The following is a 23,790-nucleotide window of genomic DNA, read 5'->3' as shown; positions in this document are numbered from 1 at the left end:
CCCGGACCTTCTCACCTCTGCGTGGCTGGGTTAAGTGTCCCGTGTTTCGACAGCACTCTGAACTTGCCTCCACCTTTGTGACTGTCACACAGAACTATAATTGTTTGTTGGCTTCTTGTCTTTCTCCTCCACTGGACTGTGCAACTTGGGTTAGGGAGCATATTGTTGGATTTCTGAATCCAAAACAGGATTTTTAATAGATGAGTGACCTCAGGTAAATTCCCTAATGCCTTCAGCCTCAGTTTCCATAAAATGGGTATTTTAATTATGCCTATTTTAGGATGGAATGAATCAATGCAGTTTTATTTTTAAAAGCTTAAAACAGCACCTAGCACATAGAAAATGTTCAATAAATAGTGGTTGCTGTTTTATTATCATTGTTAAGCAGTAGACAACTTGTATTATGCAAATCAAAAAGTTCTTAATAAATCTTGTTGAAATTCTCTACACATCACGATTTTTTTTTCCATCATCACCATTCAAAGTCAATGAATTAAGTTGAGGTGGAACATACCTGCTTCCGTAGTTAACACTGTCAAAAAGGAAAGCTGTGAAAACTGAACCCAGAGTGCTCTCCTTGGAGTTTTTGGGAGGTTTTGATGCTTGGGCGATAGGCTGCTCACTGGCAGTGCCTGAATGTTGCCACCAAGCTCAACAAATCACACATTTTAATGCCCCTGTGTTACCAAAGACAGGCTATGAGTTTGGAGGATCCCCCCACCCCACCCCCCCGCCATCAATCAATCTCTGTTTAGGCAGCAGGGGAAGGAGGGGCTTAAATGGAGCCTCTTCTCTTGGGATGATGACTTAGGACAAGGGAAACAAAAGAGAATTAACGTTAGAAAACTCCCTGTACTGTTGGCCATCATAGTGTGAGGTGCTTGACAGTTCTATAGGGAAGTAGCCTACTCATTTCATGGATGCAGCTGAGGTTCCCACATGTTACAGAAACATCTCCATTAGCCACGAACTGGGATTTGGGTCAAAGGGTATTTAACTCCCAGCCTATGCCCTTTCCTCTCCAGTGTGCTGCCTTCAGACTTGCGCTCTGGTTCCAGCTCTGTTCCTAAAGATAGAATCTCAGCTTTTCACATGAAGACCTGTGTCCCTGTGGGTTCTGTGGCTCCCATTGTCTCTTACTCACTGCTTAGTACAGAAAGGCTGCTTGCCTTGGGTTCATGCTGGCATACAAACTTCTCTGGGGTAGCTGAATGGCTGTGTGCTGGGACAGAGCTGAACTCCTCAAGTGAGGAGTCTCTTTTTAAAATGCCCATACATTGTTCAGTGGTTACGAGACTTGACAGGACCTAACTTTGAATTGACTGAAACACTCCTGGCAGTGTTTAATCTGCTCCCTGAAGTGGAGTTTCTTCCTAGACCCAGCATGGACAGCCAAGGAGCTGTGGAAAGACAGCTGCTTCTTCCCTCCAGTGTCCCTAGAATGCCCTGCTCTGGGGGAAAACAAGTTGTCTGTCCACAGGGCAGCAGGAGGAGGAGTGGTTTCTGAGCCGAAACTTTGGGTCTGTGTGTACCCTACCTGTTTATCTGAGGGCTGGTCATGCCGGCACAGGTCCCAACCCAGAGACCGGAGCGCGTGCCACCTGGAAGGCAGACCAGGACCAGGAGCACCCTGCCTGCCCGCCAGCAACACTCCCACCAGGATCATTGTCTTCTCAGCTTCAAACCCAGCGTCCCACATTAAATAAAGGCTTTAAAAGATGTATTTCAATAGACTTTTTAGAAAGCCCATAAAAAATCCTGGATATAAAGAAATGAGGCATAAAACCCAGAATGTTTGGAAGTCAAGCTGAAAATTGTGGTGGCAAGTCTCCATCTCCACTTGTTAAATGGGAGCATAACTTAACACTTGCACCTAGATGGAGGCTGAGAACCACTTGCATTCTATGCTCTTACGTTTCAGAAACATATGAGGGTGTTACTCAAAAAACAAAACCCTGCCCACCTCCCCCGCTAAAGTGTTGTAGATGTGGAACAAGATCCAAAGTTGGCATTCACCTGGAGGGAAAGGAGCGGAGCGCAGGATTGACCTAAGGAAACTCTTATTAGGTCTGCCTGAATGTGCAGCACGCAGGGCAGAACCTCTTTCTCCTTTTAATGTGCACGTTTTTACCGAAATGGAGCCCCAGAGTAAGATACTGCACACTCGCGAAGGTCCATTCTGAGGGCCGCATGTGCCCCTTCCCTTCGCTGTTGTTTTCATTTTCCTCTCATGAACCTTGCTACCCTGGCTTCAGCACGGAGGCTGTAAAGGAAGATGGAGAGCCGAGTTACCTCAGAATGATCACTATCGTTAACATTCACGGGTGGTTCACTTATCATTCCTGACTGCACAGACATGGCAGCCGCTCGGAAGCGTCCGCAGGTGTAGCATGGTGATACATATTACATTGTGCCACAATGGATTTATGTATTCTGTAACAAAAGAAAAGTGTAATGAAAAAATACAGAAGGTAATCCTTTATTCCTCCACCACACAATTTATCAGTAATGCCTGTGGATGATAAGTGCCAGGGATTTCCTCTGCTTGCTTTAACCTTGTCACCCAGGTACATTTTGGTAAAATGACAGAAAAATACAGACTGGGGATTTTCCTTTGCTCAAAAATCTTTTAAAAGGACACTTTTAATTTATGGAAGTTAGTCCAAACATAAGGCTTCCTTTTGAGCTTTTAGTCTGCCTTTGCTGAAAAAGATAAACGTATTGGTTGGAAATAATGCTGTCAGTCGGCAGCAGATTAGGAGGAGAACGTAAGCAGTTTCTAAGCAGGCTGAAATCTACAGTAGTTCCAGTAGAACCAGGCGGATGGCAGTTCATGAGGTCCAGGCCAGTACTGGTTTGTGAGTACCCAAGAACTTGTGTTCTCTTTTAGGCCCTACTCATCCATCGCACAACATATTGTCACAGATGGAGCGCATACTGACTTCTGAGGAGAAAGCAGGGGAAGGCAAATCTGAACGTGGTTGACTGGCATTTGTTCCAAACACACACTGGCCTAGTGCCAAAGCAAATACCCTCAAGTTTATAAATGCACAAGGCACTTTACATTTCAGTACTCTTGCCAAAGTATCACTTACTGCATCGCTCCCTAAATATAGTTTTTTAAAAAGAGCTTTTTCTTATTTTGCTTTGATCAGTAAAATAAACTTTTAAAGATTGTTCTGGGATGGGGTCCAGCTTCTGAGGTAAAGAATGGCCGGGACTCAGGCATGATTCAGTAACAGAGTGTTCAGTAAAATTAGCTTGACAGTTCTTAGGCCTGCTGTTCAATAGCAAGAACTTGACCAAGTTAAAATGGATGATGGGGCTGGCCAGACCAGTGTCGGCTTTTGCTTTTTAACAAATGAAATGTCAAGGATTAAACAGCAAGCCGTATGGAGAGAAGGGTTGTGGAGATGTCTCTGTATTAGGGAAGCAAATTAGGTCCTTGGGTTTGAAATCGACCCCCATCCCCTATGGAGAGTCAGCCACCTGCTTGGGTCCAACCTAGGCTTAGGGCCCTTCCCAGCCTGTCCTTCTACTGGGAAGCTTTTCCAGAGATTAGCTTGGGGCTTGGCTTTTCTTTCAGATTTCTTGTCAATATGAAGTTCTGCCATGTTTTTTGGCCATGTTCCCTTTAGAGATTCTTATGGGGAAATGGGAATGCGACCAAACTCCTTGTGGCAATTCCCATGTTCCATAGTTGGAAACTTGGGTCCCGTTTGTTACATGAGTTACTTGGAATTGGTCTGTTTTGTTCCAGTGCCCAAGCGTAGTGAGTAGTATTTGTGATACTCGATATTGCAATTAACAGTCTTGGTGAAGTTATACCTCACACAGGAGATGGGCTTCTGTTTTTAGAGCACTTGTTCGTTAGTGGTTTTTTTCCGATCTAGATGAAGCCTTTCCCCCAGACAATTTGATTAATTGAAAGCTTACAAGGAGTGTTAGTGTTTTATCTTATAATTACTTGTGCTTCAGCTAATATTTTGATTTTCTAGGACTAAGTATATTAAACCATTCCTACTGAAGTGTGCAGACTGCATTTAAAAAAAAAAAAAACTGTGGCCAGGCACACGCAGTGGCTCACACCTGTAATCTCAGCACTTTGGGAGGCTGTGGCAGATGGATCACAAGGTCAGGAGTTCAAGACTAGGCTGGCCAAGATGGTGAAACCCCGTCTCTACTAAAGCTACAAAAATTAGCCGTGCACGGAGGCAGGCACCTGTAATCCCAGCTACTCGGGAGGCTGAGGCAGGAAAATCTCTTGAACTCTGGAGGCGGAGGTTGCAGTGAGCCAAGATCATGCCACTGCACTCCAGCCTGGGCGACAGAGTGAGACTCCATCTCAAAAAAATATGTGTTTGTGTGTATGAATAAATATATATATATATATATATATATATATTTTTTTTTTTTTTTTACTAGCTAGTTAGAGCATTTTCTTTTCTTCCTCCTCAGTTACTTTGGGGTATTACTCCCCGCTGCCCCCTGCATGACATTTTTTTTTGTCTGGGGCTCCATAAGCTTAGTATGATGGCAGTATCTGCCTGCAGTGACATCTACTGAAACAAGCCAAGTTTTTCAATTGTCAATCCTTGTTGCAGGATTTGTTTTGGAAGCCAACACTAGGAACCCATGGTGCTGCTGACCCGCGCAGACCATTGAGGTTCAACTTGGAACAAATTAGAAAAACCTTCCCTAAGCCTGAAAGACCTCTCTTTCACTTGGAACTGCTCATGCTAGAATGCTTTTATCATCCCCCCTGCCCCCCACCATCAGAAGTATATTTATTCAACCTGTTTTTAAATAATTGGCACCTCAGTATGCACTTACTTTAAAACTTGCTTAAACACAGTGAAGATCGCAATAACATCTCTCTGGGTGAATGTTGGTGATGATTTCATATTTGTTTTTTCCTACAGAAATGCTGCTCATGGATTCTCCCTTATTCAGGTGGACAACACAAAGGTCACCATGAAGGAAATCTTACTAAAGGCAGTGAAGCGAAGAAAAGGATCCCAGAAAATTTCAGGTGGGATAGTATCATATTCTCGCAGTAGAAGCTTAACCCTTGTTAAAAGGGTGTGTGTGTGTGTGTGTGTGTGTGTGTGTGTGTGTGTGTGTGAGAGAGAGAGAGAGAGAGAGAGAGAGAGAGAGATGGCGGGCTAGATTGTTTCAGATGGCGTTGCTAGAAGGTTTGGTTAGCAGATATACTCAAGAAAAGGTGATTGTACACTGCCCCTGGGCCTGAGAAAGGGACTGGGTCAGCAGCATTTGTGGGAAGAATGTATTCATATCAGTTGTGGAAGTTCCTTCCTTTATAATTTGTGGTAGAGTCAGACAGAGCAACTTGTGCTAATAATTAGTTGATCTTGAAAACCAAACCAGTCCTAAACTTGAATCACTGCTTTTAGCTTCATGTTTTCACATAGTTTCCCATAGGAGAACTTTTGGTTTCTAATGTTTGTGGGATCGGGAAGAAAAGAAAAATTTCTCTTTATCCTTACCAAATGAGGGCAACCTTTTAAAAAAAAAAAAAGAAAGAAAGATGAATAAAAAGACAAATCACTTGATGAGCACAAATAACCTAACTCCTCATTACACACTTTATGTAGAAAATATGCTTATAGTATTGGCTGTGATATTTAAAGGATATATACCAGGATTGAGAAATAATTATTTTGAGAAATAGCTCAAAGATTTGTCATAGCACAGACAACTTTAATATAAATCAACTCATATATGACATGTTGACTATCTTAGCTTTGTAAATAAAGAGTCTTCTTAAACACCTTTGATTTCACCTTTTGGAAAGGAAAAAAAAAGCATTGCTGGGGTTGAAGAAAATAGTTTTGTGGTCTTTTTAAGGGAGGGCATATAATCTGTTCCAGATTTAATTAGCTATCTTCAGATGAAAGCTGAAGTTTTAATAAAAGTTAGAAGAGATAACACAGTGAAGGACACGGATGAGCTGTCTCAAGGCCATATTCCAGGGGAACGATAAGAGCTGTAAAAAATGGCAGAGGAGAGCAATTGAATGGAGCAATGAAAATCTGATTCTCATAAAAAAGAGAGAGAGAGAGAGATGCTGGTAGGGGCGGTTGTAGATGAGACCTGCTAGCGTCTGCAAGCAATTTGGATGCTTGCCAGGAGTCATTGTTCACCCTCGGCTGTGTCGGCTCCGTCCAGATGTGCCAACTGCACGTTTCGGCTTTTGCCAGCTGACTGCGCCGTTTGATAACCAGCTCTCTGGATGCCCATCACTGGCCGCAGAGATAGAATTAAATGATGATGATCTTCCCACAAGTTGGGAGAGGAAACAATGCATATAAATCTTGATTTCATCTCAGCATGAGAAGTCTTTATCCATCATCACTCATAATGAACAAGTCGTTAGCTGGGATGAATGGTGTTCTGGTTTTTCCAAACACCTCTTTTGTTCATTTTTTGGGTGACTTTTATCCATTGCATGGGGGTCAAACTTCTTTGCATTTAGGGGATGATTGAAGAGGCACAGCCACTCCTTCCCAGGGAAAAATGGAGCTTTTGGGTTTCCAGGTGCCAATCTAATAGCTTTTAAACAGCTTCAGATAATCAAAGGTATTTAATAGGCATTCACCCTTTCGGATCCTGGTTCTTTTCTCTTGTTTTGTTCCTAAATAAAAGTATATTTGTGATATAATGCATCATATTCTAAGAAGGCCTTATTCTTAATGTCCAAGGAGAAGGTGAAACTTTTTTAAGCTTCTTAGTAGTAATTCCACTGTCACAGATTTTTCAGACCATGAAACTCCTATGAACTTATTTGGACACAGCTGAGCCAGTGTCTTTCCGTCTGTCTCCTGTCGTCTAAGTCCAATTGCTTACTCGTTTTTCTGTGTTCATTCCCAGCGCTTACCATACACACATTTATTTATGTTCCCCTTTGTGTACACATCACTGCCATTTCCATCAGAGTATTTGCCATATCCTTGGCAAAGAATTAGGACTCAGTTATCTGAAAAACAGTGATCTACATTATTTATTCCTTTTCATACAAAAGAAGCCAATTGAGATTGATACATTTACATAAATTACTGTCCATTTTCTTAATCCAAAAAAGCTTTTTAATAAAAGAAGCTCTTACTGTAGCTTTTTAAAGTCTGGTCTCATAAAACAGAAGGCACTCCAGTTTGGTAAAGATATTTGTTTAAGGTTAGGTTGGTAAAAGCAGGGTACATCTTGTGTTTTTGAACTTTTGTATTGTAGAGTAGACTTTTTTTGGAGAGTGATTAATGAAGAGAGGAAAATCCTCTTGTCATAGAAAGTAACACATAGAAAATACTTAAAAAAAATTGTTGGTGTTCACAGTTGGCTATGAAATAAATACCTATTAGTTACCCATTATGACACATGAACTTAGTCATGAACTTGGTGGGAAGAGATGCCAGGTTAGAGACACTCATCCTGACTTCCTGAGCCTCACAATGACTGGCTTAGTCTTTGCAAAAATGTGCCTACCATGCCCCATGTCTGGGACAGAATTAGAGTTATCAGCTCTGTCTTCAGATAGCTTTTACCTGATTGAGTACAGAACAGCACTTGTCTCTTTGCTACCCTTACTGAACTTAAGTGAAGAAGGGGGGAAATACCACTTTAAATGAAAATACACATGCCATGTAGAGTCAGCAGTTATTATATTACTCATTAGAGGTTGGTTGTACTAGAACAGGATTTCAGAAATCCTTCAGTAGGCTGACAGTGCACTTATTCCTTGCCCACAGACATTTCACTTCTCTTACCTTTTTTCCAAACTGAACACATAACTGTTTGTATAATAATAATAATAAATTTAGAACTTAAACTATTTCATTATTAAACCAAAACGTAGGCTTCATGGCAGTCCTAATATTTACTCTCTTGTCCTTCAGTCTGGCACTCTTTCCCCAGTTTTCATTTGTAAAAATCACAAGGTGGTATGTATTTGCTTCAGCAAAAGAACTCTTCTTTGTTTAGGTAAATAGCTTTGTCAATGGAAGCCCTTAGGATTTTAAAATCATTTTGCTTTTCAGGATATGCTGTCATTTACAGACACTTGTAAGTGATCTAAAATTTTGATTTGCATTATTTGTAATTATTTCATCAAGTTATAACTATTTATGAACACTGCACTTTTTTTTTCTATTAATACGCGAAAAGAATATACTATAGTACTCTTTTTATACTATGTTTCAGTCAGTTCTCTGCTAAGGTCTGTTTTTTATGCCTATTTTTAAATGTGTCTCTTTTTATTTATTTATTTATTTTTTTTTTGAGACAGAGTCTCACCCTGTCACCAGGCACTGGGCTGGAGTGCAGTAGGCGTGGTCTTGGCTCACTGCAACCTCTGCCCCCCAGGTTCAAGCAATTCTCCTGCCTCAGCCTCCCGAGTAGCTGGAACTACAGGTGTGCGCCACCACGCCCAGCTAATTTTTTGTATTTTTTAGTAGAGATGGATTTTCACCATGTTGGCCTGGATGGTCTAGATCGCTTGACCTTGTGATCCGCCCACCTTGGCTTCCCAAAGTGCTGGGATTACAGGGGTGAGCCACTGCGCCCTGCCTTTTAAATGTCTCTTTTAAAGTTTCTCTCCAGCTTTTCATTTTTTTTACTAACATTTGAAATCTACCTGCACTGGCAGGAAATCCCTGCTATCTAAGAAAATTGTAATTGGAGAATCCAGTTTTAGAAGAATTAGATGAAGCCTCTTTACTCATGTTAACAGTTGGGTGGATGTGTTTTTGACACAGTGAAGAGTAGCTTGTCAGGTCCCTTGATTTAGGCAGTAAAATATACTAACCTGTTATTTAGTGAATAAAGGCCTTAATTCAAGTTCTCCCTCTGTCAAGGTTACCCTCATAATCAGTGACCTTCTGAGTTTCTTGGTACTTTGTTTTTGTTGTTTAAAAATGCTGTTAACCACCAGCCTTAACTAGCCTTCTGAAGCATGATGTTGGGCATGACAGAGATGCTGCTGAGAAATTGATCAACTTCAGTTTTTAACATTGACACAGAAATATAGATACCTCTTGATCTACAAAAGAAAGAGAGCATCAATGTGGGGTTTACTGAGCAGAGTAGCTTTCTGCGTAACTGTCTCAATGGTCTCATGAAATAGAGGTGATTTTCTATATTATCTGTGGGAAGATTAAAGAGGAGCATCTTAACTTTTTCTTATCCCTGTTAATTCTTGCCTTTTGATATGAGAGACAAATTTTTATTAGTCTGAAGATCCTTTTAAAAATTTCTTACAATATCGTTAATAAGCCTACTGACATTCATTCCTACTTTTATAAAATTTCACGTAGAGCTTGAAAGAAAAGTGTTAGCTTTGTCAAGTGGACTCCCTCCTAACTCTGTATCTTTTTAGAATCACAGAGCACCTTATTGCTTGCTAATTTACTTTTGTTTTCACGAGACCCCTAGAATGTCACCAATGAGATAGTCTATGGGGTTTCTCAAACATTATTCTGCCAAGTACTGCTAGGAGCAGAGGGGGAGTGAACATATACAACTGGGTGTGGAGTTCTGGTCTGAGGGACAACTAATGATGGCATCATTGGACTCTTAAGTTATATCTTAAAAATTCATGTAAAATGCACATACTGATTTGTAATGTATCTGTAGCTATGTTGTTCATTGACTTACATGCCCGCATGTGTCAGACCTAAGGAGGACCTTATTCTAGAGCAAAAGTACACATAAGGGGCTGAGAGGGGGAATAATAGGATGCAGGGGAGCTCTCTGTATCCTACAGGGTGTTCAGGGAGCTCCTATCTGAGAAATTGACATTTAAAGGATGACCTTTACATTTAAGCTATGAACAGTTGAGGAGCAGAGCAGGGACAATGCCAATCAAAGCAGTGGCTTACCATATTTTAATGTAAAAAGAACATGTGAGATTACTTTGCAGTTTAATTTACTTAACCCCCACCCTACCAAAAAAAAATTGTAGTAAAATTGACCCTTTAAGGGAGATAAAGCAGGTGCCCCACACAGTTAAGTGGCACCATCATCTACCCATTTACCTGAGCCACATATCCAGCTGCCAGTCCTGAATTTTTCCTGCACTGTCTCTACATCTTGTCCATTAGCAAGTCCTATCAGTTTTACCTCTAGAATATATCCTGAATCCATTTAGTTGTCTTCATCTCTGTTGGATGGGTCCAAGTCACCATGACTCTACACCTAGACTGCTGAAATAGCACCCTGACTGGTTTTTCTGCATGTACTCTTGGCCCTCTCCAGTCTGTTGTTTACACAGTAACCAGAGAGAGATTTTAAAATACGAGTCAGAACATATCTGTTCCAAACCCTTCAATGACTTCCAGTTCTATATAGAATTAAATCCAAATGTTTAACCACTGTGAAATACACTGAGGCCCAAAGAGAATAAGAGACATAGAGTATGAACACAAAGAAATAAAAGAACTTGAAAGAAATGGGGAAAAAAAACACAGAGTTGATGGTTGCCTTATGACAGGGGGATACAGATCAGGCAGAGACCTCAGGTGCCCAAGGCAGTGGAGAGGTACAGAATTCAGAGCCTGTGGCCCACTGTGGTCTGGCTGCAGCATGGCCAGCAGTAGTGGACTGGCTGCAGCATGATCAGCCTCTGTAATACCACACACAGTAGGCCTTACTTTCATGCAAATAGACTGAGAAAGTTGTATACAGATGAATTTATTAAGAGTATTTTGACCAGGCACAGTAGTTCACACTTGTAATTCCAACATATGGCAGGCCAAGGCAGGAGGATCGCTTGAACCCAGGAGTTTGAGACTACATTGGACAACATAGTGAGACCCTGTCTCCACAAAAATATTAAAACATTAGCCAAGCATGGTGGCACATGCCTGTAATCCCAGTGACTTGGGAGGCTGATGTGGGAGGATTGCTTAAACCCAGGAGGTCAAGGCTGCGGTGAGGCATGATCACACCACTGCACTTCGGCCTGGGTGACAGAGCAAGACTCTGTATTGGGGAAGGGGGGATGGGGGAGAAAAAAAGATAATTTTAAAGGGGATTTGTGTGCCAGGGGAGGAGTTGGCCTTTCCAAAAGGAGAACCCCTTCCAAGGACATGGGAGCTAATGAAATGAGTGCCTTGGTGTACCTAGAGATATTACCTCATTTAATCTGTACAACATCCCTAGAAAGTAGATTTTATTATGCCTGTTTTAAAGATGAGGCTTTAGAAATGTTAAAAGTAAAGGGAAAAAGAGCTGCATCTTAGAATGAAGGACCTATAATAACTATATATGTAATGATATACTTTCCTCAGCTCTAAGAGGTTAAACTTACCCAAGCTTCCTCAGTAAGTAAATGGTGAATTCTTTTTTGACCTCAAAGCTCCTACTCTTTTTATTTGTACCATGTTGCTTATTAGAACCCTAATGGGAGAACAAATTTAAAATTCTGTAAACAGAAATGTTCATTGATTCTGAGATCTAAATGCACTAGGGAAGTGCCGCATTTAAAGGAACCCTGTGGTGAATCTGGATATAAAGCCAGGAATTCTTTTTGTAATTGCACAATTTGTCTGTGTTGGTGTCAGTTTTAATGTTTTATGTCTAGCTTTCTTAAAGCAACATACACCTGTCCTAAGCTGCCCTGTGGAAAAGGGAAACCCATATATATTTTAGATGGAGTAGACTTTTTAACACTCTTCTAGCCTGAAATGCCCTCTGAAGGCTAATGTAAGCTAAAGAATCTTCTGGCTATAGGGTTGAACAGAGAGTCCTATTTCATGTGCAATTGATACAGAAAATCCAGTATCCTTTCTTCTATCAAAGTCAAGTTTGTAAGCCAGGGACACAGTATAATGACCACAGCAACCTGAACACTCTTTCCCATCCCTCTTTACCTGCCTAGCTGGTTTCCTTATGTCGTTTCCATTATATGGTTTCCTTATGCTATAGCAGATAATCCTTAAAAGAATAAACACTGAATGAATGAATGAATGAATGAATGAATGAATGAATAAATGAAAAGTAGCACTAAGTGTTCCTTGTCAAAAAAGGTGATAATTTCTGCAGACAACTGTTCCTCCTTATGGAAGAATAATCATGCTGATGCCACTTATGCATAGGGGATGAATAAGAAACAAAAACCTGATATTCAATATCCAGTGACCTATTGGGAAAATGCTGCGGTAAATTAGGGCCGCTACAATGTTTCAATGTGTGACTCAGAAGTGCCCCAGGCAGGGAGCTCGGAGTTCAATATTTCCTGCCTGCCTCTGTTCTCTGCTTCTTTATCTTACTGTTGCAGCTCACCTGAGCCTCTCCCTGTCTGGAGTGCTCTGAGGCTCCTGATGGATCTTCCCAAATATAGAGCACAGCACGTTAAAGATGACATTGCAGTCAACTGTTTTATCCAGAAAGCTTGAAAATATAGAGAATTTATGTCAAGCAAAAATCTTTTGAAACCACTTTAGAGACCCAATTATTTTAGAAGGGTGTTATGAGCTCTCGCAACTGCCACATCAGAAAAACTTGAAATATATCATTTGCCAAAACTATGTTTGACCAGCATTTACTCTTCCTACTAGTCGCTAATCTTTCAGAAGTTCCTTTTCCATTATAAAATCTATTCATTCACTTCATCTGGGCAGTCACAAGTGTGGATTAGATTAATGAAAAAGCAGACTGAAAGGAAGAAAAAAGATATATGCCCCAAGAGGCTGTGTGATGGTGTGGGAGACACACACACTTAGAAGTCAGACAGCCTTCTCCTGGGTTCACTAGGGGGTGATTCTAGAGCACCGCCAATTTAATAATAGCTTCTCAGGAAATACTACTACATTAAATGTACGTACTGATTGTAAACTGCATCCTGATTTTATAAATGTTTTTAAAAATGAAAGAAAATCTATCTCAGAATTAAGAAATTCTGGAAACTGTTTATGTGTGTAATGATGTACTTAACCTCCCTAAGCCTCACTTTCCTTGGCTCTAACATGGGACAGGCTGAGTGAGGATTAATCAAGGCACTGGAGGAAAGGGCCATGTATGCTCTTAAACTCTTTGTGGCTCCAAGATACCCTGTTTAGTTCGGCTGTCATCAAATGTTCTGTGCTAGGCTGCCCTAGAAATCAAGTGGAAAACCCAATGAGTATACAGAAAAAAAAAAAAAAAAAAGTGGTTAAAATGTGGTGAATTGACAAGCAGATGTATATAAGCTACTGAAGCAGCACAGGTAAGGGAGTCCTACTTGGAACTACTGGGTTGGGTAGGGGACTGAGAAAAGATGCTCTGCGGTGATTTATTTGATAGCTTCTTGAAGATTAATTAGAACTGTGCCAGATGGGTAAATGAGAAGGAGAACGTTCTAAGTAGAGGAGACATGTCTTCAGATATAGTCACAGGACATAGAAGTTCTAAATCTCTGGAGCAGGAAGAGGGCAGAAGGTAAGCTGCAGAAATTAGGCAGGGCCAGATCTGACCAGGCCAGGCCTGATGGTGAGCTTAAAAATAGAAGTGCATTTATGTTTTGGGAACTTGTTTTGTAATAGGCACTGTGTAGGCACTAGGGATTTTGTAAAGACCAAGAAATGGTTCTTACTCTCAAGGAGCTTTCTGTTTGGTTGGGATAAGCAGGCAATTATAATACCATGCAAGGGATATGTGGAAGTAAGTATAGGGCCTAGGTGTACATGGGGAGCAGGGATCCCTGGTTCCATCCTAGGGAGTCAGGGAAGACTGTCCCAAGCTCATCATCTGGCTGAAATCTGAAGATGAATAGAAACTAGGCAGGTAAAGAGGGATGAGGCTGCTGTGGTCATTAGGGGCTAGGTCATGCCTGTATGTAAGCTGTGTTGAATTTGAACTCTATTCTGATGGCAGATGGGATCTATTGAAAGAAGGGCAATATAATCAGAATTTCTCTTAGAAAACACCCATCTGCATTGTACGAATGAATTAGAGTCCACAAAACACTCAAGAAATCTGTCCAACAGATAATGGAGCCCTGAATTAAGTATTCAAAAAATTAAGTATTCAAAAAAATTAAGTATTACAAAAACATGCAGTATCACAGAAACATGCAGTGAACAATCTTGTTTGAATATTCTTGCACATTTGTGCTAGATTTTATATATCTATTGCTTGTCAGATATTTAGTTACTGAAAATGTTGAGGAAAACAAATTGCCTTTCAAAAAGTTTATGCCCATATGCCCGGCCAGTGCAGTGGCTCACACCTGTAATCCCAGCACTTTGTGAGGCCAAGGCAGGTGGATCACCTCAGGTCAGGAGTTTGAGAGCAGCCTGGCCAACATGGCGAAACCCCGCCTCTACTAAAAATACAAAAATTAGCTGAGCATGGTGGCGCACACCTGTAATCCCAGCTACTCAGGAGGCTGAGGCAGGGAAAATTGCTTGAACCTGGGAAGCAGAGGTTGAGTGAGCCAAGATTGTGCCACTGCACTCCAGCCTGGGTAACAGAGTGAGACTCCGTCTCAAAAAAAAAAAAAAAAACAAAACAGTTTATGCCCATTCTTTGCCATTCCAAGAGTATGTGAGAATGCCCTTTTTGCCAGCTCTTTACCACCACTGAATGTTGTCAGTCTTTAATTTTTGCCAAACTGATTGTTAGCAGCCAGTATCTCATTTTAATTAGCATTTCTGGGTCTTTAGTGTTGTTTAGTATTTTTAAATGTGTTTATTAGCCATTTATCTTTCTAAAAGATAGTTCTTTGGTCAATCATGACAATTTTAATGGGAAAAAGCCTAATGGATTGAGAAAAAGCCTAATTTCAGAATACCATTTTTAAGATGTGCTCTGTGTTTAGAACACAGTTCGCCCCTACCTCACTTCCCCTACTTCCTGCCAAAGCAGGTGTGTATGCGTACACACACCCCACATTGTATAGAGAAATGGATCATGCATCCAGGCCACAAGTCTTCAGTTGTTTGCCTGCTGGCCCTTTGATCCCCGACAAAGCTTTTGTTTATATGTTCAGAAAAAGCTGTCTGGTAATTTACCAGACTTTAATTCACCTCATTTGAGAATTTCTGTTACCTGATTGCTTTGTCATTAAAACTAGTTTAAAAAACAGATTTTTAGTTAAATGTTTATTAAACACTTTAGTCTGGTACATGTACATAGCACTTAGAAAATACATCAAAATCTGGAAATCAGAAACGTAGACAAAAACATTGTCACCCCTTAACAGGTTTATCTTGGGGCGGCAGATCTAAGGACATGCCTGGCAGCATTATGAACAGCACTGGCACCAAGGGCAACTGTAGGGGGTTAATGGGGACCCTGCATCATTCCTTGCCATGTGCCTGGTGAGTAAACTCCTAGAAGTTTCTGGGAATGGTAGCAAGTGGGGAAAAGGCTGCAACCAACAATCAGTGTCACAAAGTGGGGATGACTAATTTGCTGAGGAGACCGTTGAGACAGATGTTTAATTAGCTGAAGTCAGAGTGGATAAATTGGGAGATGACTGCCTATGCAGAGAGATGCCTTTTTTCCCCTCATCTCTTATTCAGTGGCTTTTTGTGTGTGTGTCCTTACTTTTCTTTTTGAAGACAATATCTTCAGATTGGGGAGAGGTGGGAGAAAGGTAAAAAGTACCATGGTAATGATTCCTATTTGATTCCATCTACCGAATACTTACAGTGTTCCAAGTATTTTTGTATTTAACCTTTACAAAAGACCTTGGAGATGGGCATTATCTCTTTTTTATGGTTGAGAAAACCAAGAATATATATAAATAGAGAGAGAGGACACAGAGTATATGTGTGCACTCTTGCATGTGCTTCTAATGAGTAATGTAAGTGAGATTTGAACCCAGACCCTTTGATTCTTGAGCCCAATGTTTGTTTTTCCATACACCATGGCTTCCTCACTTAAAATGTAATGTGGATGAGGGAACTTTCTGGAGTAAAGCTAATCATCTTTGTATTAACAGGGAATCTATATATTGAGGGGAGCTATGGTTGCACAAGTGTGTACATTTGTCAGACTGTCAAACTGTATTTGTACAATTTGTGCACGTATTGCATGTAAATTTTACCTAAAAGTAAAAAAAGAATCTTAAATATTGTTTTGTTAATGCTGTGTTCGCTGAAGTATTTAGGAGTGAATGTAGTAATGTCCCCTTCTTGACTTGAAATGCATTTTAAAAAATTGATTGATACGTGATCAAGCAAGTATTGTAAAATGTTGATTGTAGATCTAGGTGAGGGTATATGGGTTCTCAGTGTTCAGTTCTTTCAACTTTTCTGTGGTTTAAAAATACTCATAATAAAATGGGAAAGAACTTACAAAAATTAAAAATACATAATTTAGACGCTATTGATACTAATATGAATTTCTAAATGTATAAACATGTGTTCTTATAGCGTAGAAAGCAATAGGATATTTTATTATTACCTCATCTGTTAAATAACACCTTTGAGGTCATAGTTTCTTCCATTGATCTGTGGTTTTAAGTTGCATGTACAGTTATAAGTATAATTACCACCTACTAATACTCAAACTTGGCCAGGTGATCTGCCAGACACTTTCCATTACACTTTAACCCTTAAAACAACCCTTTGAGTCAGTTGTTATGTTCATTTTATAAATGAGAAAACTAAAGCTCAGAGAGGTTGCAAGACTTGCTGAAGTCACACAGCTAGTAAGTGGGGGAGTAGGGACTCAAAGCCAAATGGCCCAAGGTTGTACTGCTAGCCACTGTGTGGTGCTTCCTCCTACTGGATAAGGTTACGGGGCCCACAGCTCAGTGGAAGCTGTTGCCTTTCTCTCTAGAGAGACCAAATGTCCGTGCTTCAGCTGGGGGCAGCAGCAAGACTCAGTGGAAACGGCATGGGCTTTAGAACCAAACCAATCCGAGTTCCTAGCCCAGCTGTGCCTTTTACAAGCTGTGAAGTTAGGCAAGTCATCAGCCCCTTCTGACTTCAGTTGTCTCTTCTGTAAATAGAGGTGATAACACCTATCTTACAGGGTTGTTGTCTTAACCGGATGCATATAAAACACTTAGTCCACGGTAGGTGCTCAGTGGACATCAGCTGCCATCATCCCTATTGCCACTATGATGCCAGGCATGCCATAAAACCTGGCTTTCTCTTTACATTTTGGTTTACTTCCTTTTCTAACCATATGACTTGGCCTTTGCCTGTACCTTTTGTTTTCTAGTGAGTTAAGTCTATAGAAAGCTTATATACCTTGTGATAGAATGAGCCTATGAATTGTGTTTGAATTAGAATCTGCTGGAAGCACACTTTATTTTGAACAAGGAGAAAACTAGACTCAGAGAGTCAGCTGAAGTGTTTTTTTTTTTTTAACTAATAAGCGAATTCATGACATATATCTATAGGGATGGATTAATGGTCACAAGGCTTATTTATCAGATAGCTTATATCTGCAAATTTACTTTCCTATGCCAAAGATTCTGGAGATAATGTGAACAAACTATAATTGACTATAACAAACACATTTACAAGTGAGTTTTAAAAGTCTTTGAATTCACAGTTTAGTAGCTCACACACCCTGTTGATTCTTCTCAGAAAACATTTAAAAGAGGAAGTGTACTTAAATATCCATGTGATTTTGAAAATGAAAATGACTCTATAATTACAGAGGATTAGAGCGCTGCATGTGCCCATTACATCTCTCCAGCCTCCATGAAGAACTTCAGTCTCCTCCAGAGGAAGCAGAAGGCCCCCTTTCTTTGGTCAGGCCATTGATGTGTTTATCCTATTAGTGGCTGTACGGAAAACTCTTCTCTACCAAGATTGATTTTAGCTACTTTCTATGAAAAACCACTGCTTTAGTAGTTACCCCACCTCAGGAAACCAAGGACCTGAACCACCCAATTCCTGTTATGCTGCTTACAGAGGCCTGACACTGGAGCTGTTTTACCCCGTAAGCAATGTAAAAGGCATTAAACAACTGCACTAATAATTTTGCATATTTCTTCCTTTTTGAGTAAATTATAAGTAGTGGCACTTTCTGTGGCATATCTGCAACAGCTTTAAATGCATTAGAAAGAAAAAAAAGAAAAATAGCTAGTCAGTAACGGTATTTCTTTTTCTACCTTACATGACAATAATGTCCTGAGACAAAGATGACTTAAAATCAGGAAAATGGCATTGGATTAGCACCGTGAGGCAGGTCTGGGGAGAGGACATATCAGCATCTACCTCTCTGGTTACCTAGCTACTAATCACAGTATGGCAGGCAGCTGGGTGTGTAGATTCTACTGTGTCATCAAACCAATTTTTCAACCAGAAAGTCAGTGAGATGTGATTAAAGCCCAAGTGCTGCAAAAGATACAAGGTGGTCTATTGGAACTCCTCAATCTTCCCAGAAACTGTCACCACATAATCATAGAAATATCAAATCATAGCAAAACTTCAGCTTGCCTTTTTCTTTCTTTCTTTTGGCACACTACATTTAATAGCAGAACAATGTGAATTAAGATAACGTAACTGAAATCTAAGAATCCCTGAGGGTCATGCAGATCTCTCAGGTACAGTGTGTCTGAAACCTAACTTATTATTCAATAAATATTTATGGAGTCTTGGCTACATTTCAGGTAGTGAATAAGGATATAATGGTGACAGTTTCGTGATCTCAGAGAGCTAACATTCTAATAGAGGAGATGGTCAATAAACAAAGCAACAAAACACATTTGATAGGAATTCTTGTTCCGGCTTTTGTTAGTCCTTCCTGTTTTGTTTTGTTTGAAATGGAGTTTCACTCTTTTTGCCCAGGCTGGAGTAGAGTGGCACAATTTTGGCTCACTGCAACCTCTGCCTTCCGGGTTCAAGCACTTCTCCTGCCTCAACCTCCTGAGTAGCTGGGATTACAGGCGCACACCACCACGCCCGCCTAATTTTTTGTATTTTTGGTAGAGACGGGGTTACACCATGTTAGCCAGGCTGGTCTGGAACTCCTGACCTCAAGTAATCTACCTGCCTTGGCCTCCCAAAGTGCTGGGATTACAGGCGTGAGCCACCGCACCTGGCCAGTCCTTCCATTTTCTAACGAAGGATTTTCTTGAGTTCTCAGGTTTGGGAGTTCCCCTCCTAAAGGGAGTCTCTCAGTCTCCCAGGCTCTGATATAACCTCAAGTCTTTCCACTCGTTTCCACACATCTCCTAATTGGGCTACCAGCACCCCTCATTGATGCAGGCAGGGAGAAGTGGACAGGGCAGCAAGGACTGGGTAAATTAATGAGCAGTGAATGAATCTGTCTGGATCAACAGTGGCCATCAAGGGGAACAGGCCATGTCCTAGCCTTGGAAGCTGGGAAGGGATACTAATCCTCTATAGAGATTAGTATCCCTCAACCACTTAGGCTTGTGACAGAGGCACCATGGCCCTGTCCCCAGTAAGGTCCTAATACACTGATCTTGCCAGCTGCTGGTAAGCACCTTGTAAGAGAACAGAATGAGAGCCCCCTCTTTTCCTTGAGAACAGTGAAAGCTCCTTTTGGAGAGGCAGGTTCCTTGTGGTTTACCAGCACCACAGCTGGCCCAGGGTTGGTGGCTAGCACATCTGTGGAATGAACTAAGATATAGTGAAGACTAACCCACATCTCATGGCTGCTTCTCTTTCGGCCAGCCTACACCTGAGGACACCACTTTCTGTTTAGGAATGGATTCACTGTATTTTGGTTATTGGAGATCAAACTCCTTCAGAGAATTACATCATCAAATGTAAATGTAAATGTGTGTAAAATGAAAGGCAATGCACATCTGTCGAAATTAGTGTTGCCCTCAAGTTCCTGTAATGATACAGATCTTTCCTGAGTCCTTGGGGAGCCAGAGGAGTATACCAAAAGCAGACATTTTAAATACTGATAGTCACGTAAGGGTGCCCAGCAGGAGGAAGCTGCTGTATTGCAGAAAAAGAAAAAGAAAAGCAAACTCACTTTCCAAAGGGTGTGTGTGTGAGAGAGAGCACAGCCTAAGTCCTCATTCTCTCCAATGTTAAGTTAATAGATACTGTCTGATATTTATAATAACTTATTTAAGTAGTTGAATGGGAATGCTAATAAAAAATAGGAAGGTGAATACCAGAAATCAACCAAAAAAAAAAAAAACAAAAGCCAATAAACAAATTGCCTGTAAGGAGGGACTCTAGAATGGGACAGGGAATTATTCTTTTTCATCATAGGACTTAATAGCATTATTTACTCTTAAAACCACATATATGCTACTTTGATTAAAGTTAATTTTAAAATTTTGTAAAAAGAAAACAGCTTACTTTCAAATTCTACAGCTTAGAAGGATCTTTCTTTCTTTACTTACATGGACTGTGTCTATTTGAAAATGTACTTTCTCCTAAAAGCAACCATTCATTTAATCATGTTGGGTATCAATTTTCTCTGAGAACATCATCATTAAATAGTTGCTTCTTCTTATAAACATTTTCAAACTTTTTAAGACCAAAATGTTATATGAGTATAGTCATTGTATTGCGAGTCTGCCAACACTTCGTGACCTGTATTTTCCGTAGGTTAAAGCATAAGCTATTAGCTGGATACTCTGTTCCATTCTAAGAATGACTAATACCTTAAATATAAATGAAAACAGCTGCTTTTCCATAACATTAGAGTCCCAAACAGCTGTCACATGTATATTTTGATATTCTTACTATTTTTTAAATTGAGACAAAAATTAGTTTACTGGATTTGCTGGTCTGGTTAGGTATATCATCTAACTTCTGTGGAGAGGTGGAGAAGAGGTCATAGAAAAGTCCATGGAGCCAGCATGCAGACATCCCCAAAGTCTTGAACTTACTGACAATGAAAGCCCTGTGATGAGATCCTTCTGTGCCAAGAACATAAGGTCTGTAAGGGCCTGGCAGTGGCTGCTGCACCACTGCCACCTTTGTCAGCAAGCCTGAGCCTCGGCAGATAGCCATTGTTCTCCGTTCCACTGAAGAGATTGTGGAGTGCCACCCCATTGTCTCCTGAAAGCCTAAGTCAGTGCATTCTCCTCTTCTGTGACCCTTGGAGGATTTATTTCAGGAGGTGGCTGTTGTGGATGAGAAGATCATGCTTCCTCTGGTGGCTTAAAACTGGTTATTCTTTGTCTTTGAGCTCCTTGCTTTAATCTTCTCTTCAGTAAAATAAGGTCCCAGTCATATCATAGTTTTCTGATTGGTAGCCTTAACCAGGGAGCTTTGTTAGGACCTGGTTTCTAGAAGACCTACCTGGTTCCACCCCTATTCCTGTTACTTTTTTTTTTTTTGAGATGGAGTTTTGCTCTTGTTGCCCAGGCTGGAGTACAAATGGTATGATCTCGGCTCACCCCAACCTCCATCTCCCAGGTTCAAGCAATTCTCCTGCCTCAGCCTCCCGAGTAGCTGGGATTACAGGCATGTGCCACCACGCCTTGCTAATATTGTATTTTTAGTACAGACAGGGTTTCTCCATGTTGGTCAGGCTGGTCTTAAACTCCTGACCTCAGGTGATCCACCCGCCTCAGCCTCCCAAAGGGCTGGGATTACAAGCGTGAGCCACTATGCCTGGCCTCCTGTTGCTTTTTCTAGCTCTCTGATAAGTTTCTTAACCTGCTTGAACTTCATTTTCCTCATTTATGAATGAAATTAATAATGTCATCTTCATAACATTATTGTGAGAATTAAGCAGAGATCCTTGCAAAGCACCAAGCACCCAGTAATTCTTTGCTGTTACTATCTTATCACTCAGTAAGTGTTATTCCTGGTCCCTCCTTTCAGTTTCAGCTATGAAACCCAGTCAGACTCACAATTTTGTGATCTAATGCTCTTTGTATGCATATGACTGCTTTGAGTCATAGTTCAAAAGAGACTTTAGCTGCTAAGGAACCCAGCTCAAATTGAGTCCACATATTAGGTACAGCCCAGAATGTGTGCATCTGTCTGCCCAGCTGCTCATTTGGGCTTTTCCAGCGGTCCGAGGCCCCTTGTCAGAGCAGTAGAGCATTAGCAAGAACATAGGAGTGCACGTGTAGGAATGACCTAGCCTTCCTCCGGAGCACCCCGCATCTGGAGCAGGATATGTAGAAGGGTTAAAAGCTGGAGAAACTTTAGTCATAAATTTTCTTTTCAGCAGGACTTCCCAGGGAACATCTGACATTAGCAGAGAGGAAATGCTGATTGGCCTGGGAGTCAGCTGAAGGAGACAGGAACTGCAGTGGAAGCTGCTGGATTTACTGTTATTAGCAAGGCAAATGGAAAGCCAGCAGGGCAGCCCAGCTCCCAGATAATAGATCTAACAAGAAAGAAAACTCTGAGAAAGGAAAATGGCTGGCAGCCACGTCTCTTCTGCTGCCATTTTCCCCATTGTTTTTACCTTTTTGTTTTGTTTGTAGCACAAAAAGAAGCATATTTTAACATATTCGGTTATAAGTCACAATTGGCTTAAAATAAAACAGGATATATAATTCAGCTTCTTATCTGTTTAATAGCTTGAGAGTTGAACATAGCAAAATGTGCAAAATTGTATTAATATAATAAATAGTTGCTATTTATTGAGCATTTATGTGCCAGACTATTTTACTTGTGTTATTATCTTATTCTATATAATAACCATGAGTTAGAGGTTATCATCATCCCCCACTTAGAGATAAGAAAACAGTACTTAGAGCACTTAAGTAATATCTGAAGGTCTTATGAATTGGTGGTAGAGCTTGAATTTGAACCCCGCCATTCGTGATCCTTCTAGTGGAGCGTATTGAGGCGAGAGTTTAAATGGCTATTATAAAACTGGACAGGGTAGCGGTAATTAAAGTGCTGGGAATGTATTCAGGGCAACCTGAATCTATGCTCCTAGGTTGTAGTCCTCAATCCTGGCCTCTCTACGTACATCAAAAAATAAAAAATAAGTAAGTACTTACCAAGGCTTGTGTTCTGACTTGAAACACAACCTCAATTGGCACAATGGTCATTAGAAGGAAGGCAGGGAGAAGCCCTGTTGGCAGGCGGAGCCAATCTCTGAAGGATCTGGCCCCCACGGCAGGGAACAGGGCAGATGGGCAATCAGCAGCAGGATTGAGGGTGGGGCACAAGGATCGGGGGGGGGACTGCAGGTCCTGGCAGCAAGGACCAGGGAAGCAGATGATGCTCAGCATCCAGGGGTGGCTGTACCAAGAGCCACCGCTTATCCAGGGTTGGATCACAAAGGCGACAGGTGAGTAAAAACCCCAATGTCAAAATTACCTGTAGGAAAGAAAATCTCTTTAAAAATGTCCATCAGGGGCAATATATTATAATTTTTTCATTAAATTCACACAGCTTTTTTCTCTAGCATCATAACCGCTAAAAGTACATATTTTTAAATGCTAGAATCAAACTTAGTCTAGAAAGACTGAGACACTATCATCCACCCGTTTAATGCAGTTAGTCATTTATCACACATTTATAAGGTTCCATAGTTGCAAGGATGAATTCAGGACTCCTGCTGCATATTCACACTCTTAGGGCTCATTGGATCACTGAGAGTCATGGCAAGTGGAAATCTCCCAACTGCTTAAATTGTGCTCTTAGTCAGGTCTCTCCCTCTTTTTTTCCCTCATTTCTACTTAGTAAATATGGTTGAGTTTAGAGAAATTAAATGCATGATTTATGCGCAAGGAAATCTAGACAGGCAGGCAGGCAGCATCTTCAGAGAGGCCTACTGAGAACCTAGCATGACGTCAGGCCTTAGGGCAGGGTTCTGGGCAGGGTTGGGCCAGGAGCAAGGACCAGTTAACTGAATGAAATGTGAAGGCCAAGGTGAGATTTTTTAAAAGGAAGCCCTGTTTTTGGTTGGCTGGGGATTGTAGAA

General features: G+C 40.9%; 1 protein-coding gene across 12 annotated transcripts in view; it reads left to right on the top strand.

The window, feature by feature from the left end:
- MAPKAP1 (MAPK associated protein 1) overlaps positions 1 to 23,790 on the top strand; it is a 267,688-nt gene that overhangs the window by 158,283 nt on the left and 85,615 nt on the right. For all 12 annotated transcript variants that reach the window (XM_032257252.1, XM_032257248.1, XM_032257249.1 and 9 more), the window contains one exon: positions 4,923 to 5,032. In XM_032257252.1, coding sequence (XP_032113143.1) covers positions 4,923 to 5,032 — 110 coding nt within the window. The remainder of the gene's footprint in view (positions 1 to 4,922; positions 5,033 to 23,790) is intronic.

Source organism: Sapajus apella, unplaced genomic scaffold (assembly GCF_009761245.1).
Source record: "Sapajus apella isolate SASKATOON/1434 unplaced genomic scaffold, GSC_monkey_1.0 scaffold97, whole genome shotgun sequence".
NCBI lineage: Eukaryota > Metazoa > Chordata > Mammalia > Primates > Cebidae > Sapajus > Sapajus apella.
The sequence above is the reverse complement of the archived record's forward strand: the minus strand, read 5'-3'. Positions and strand labels throughout refer to the sequence as shown.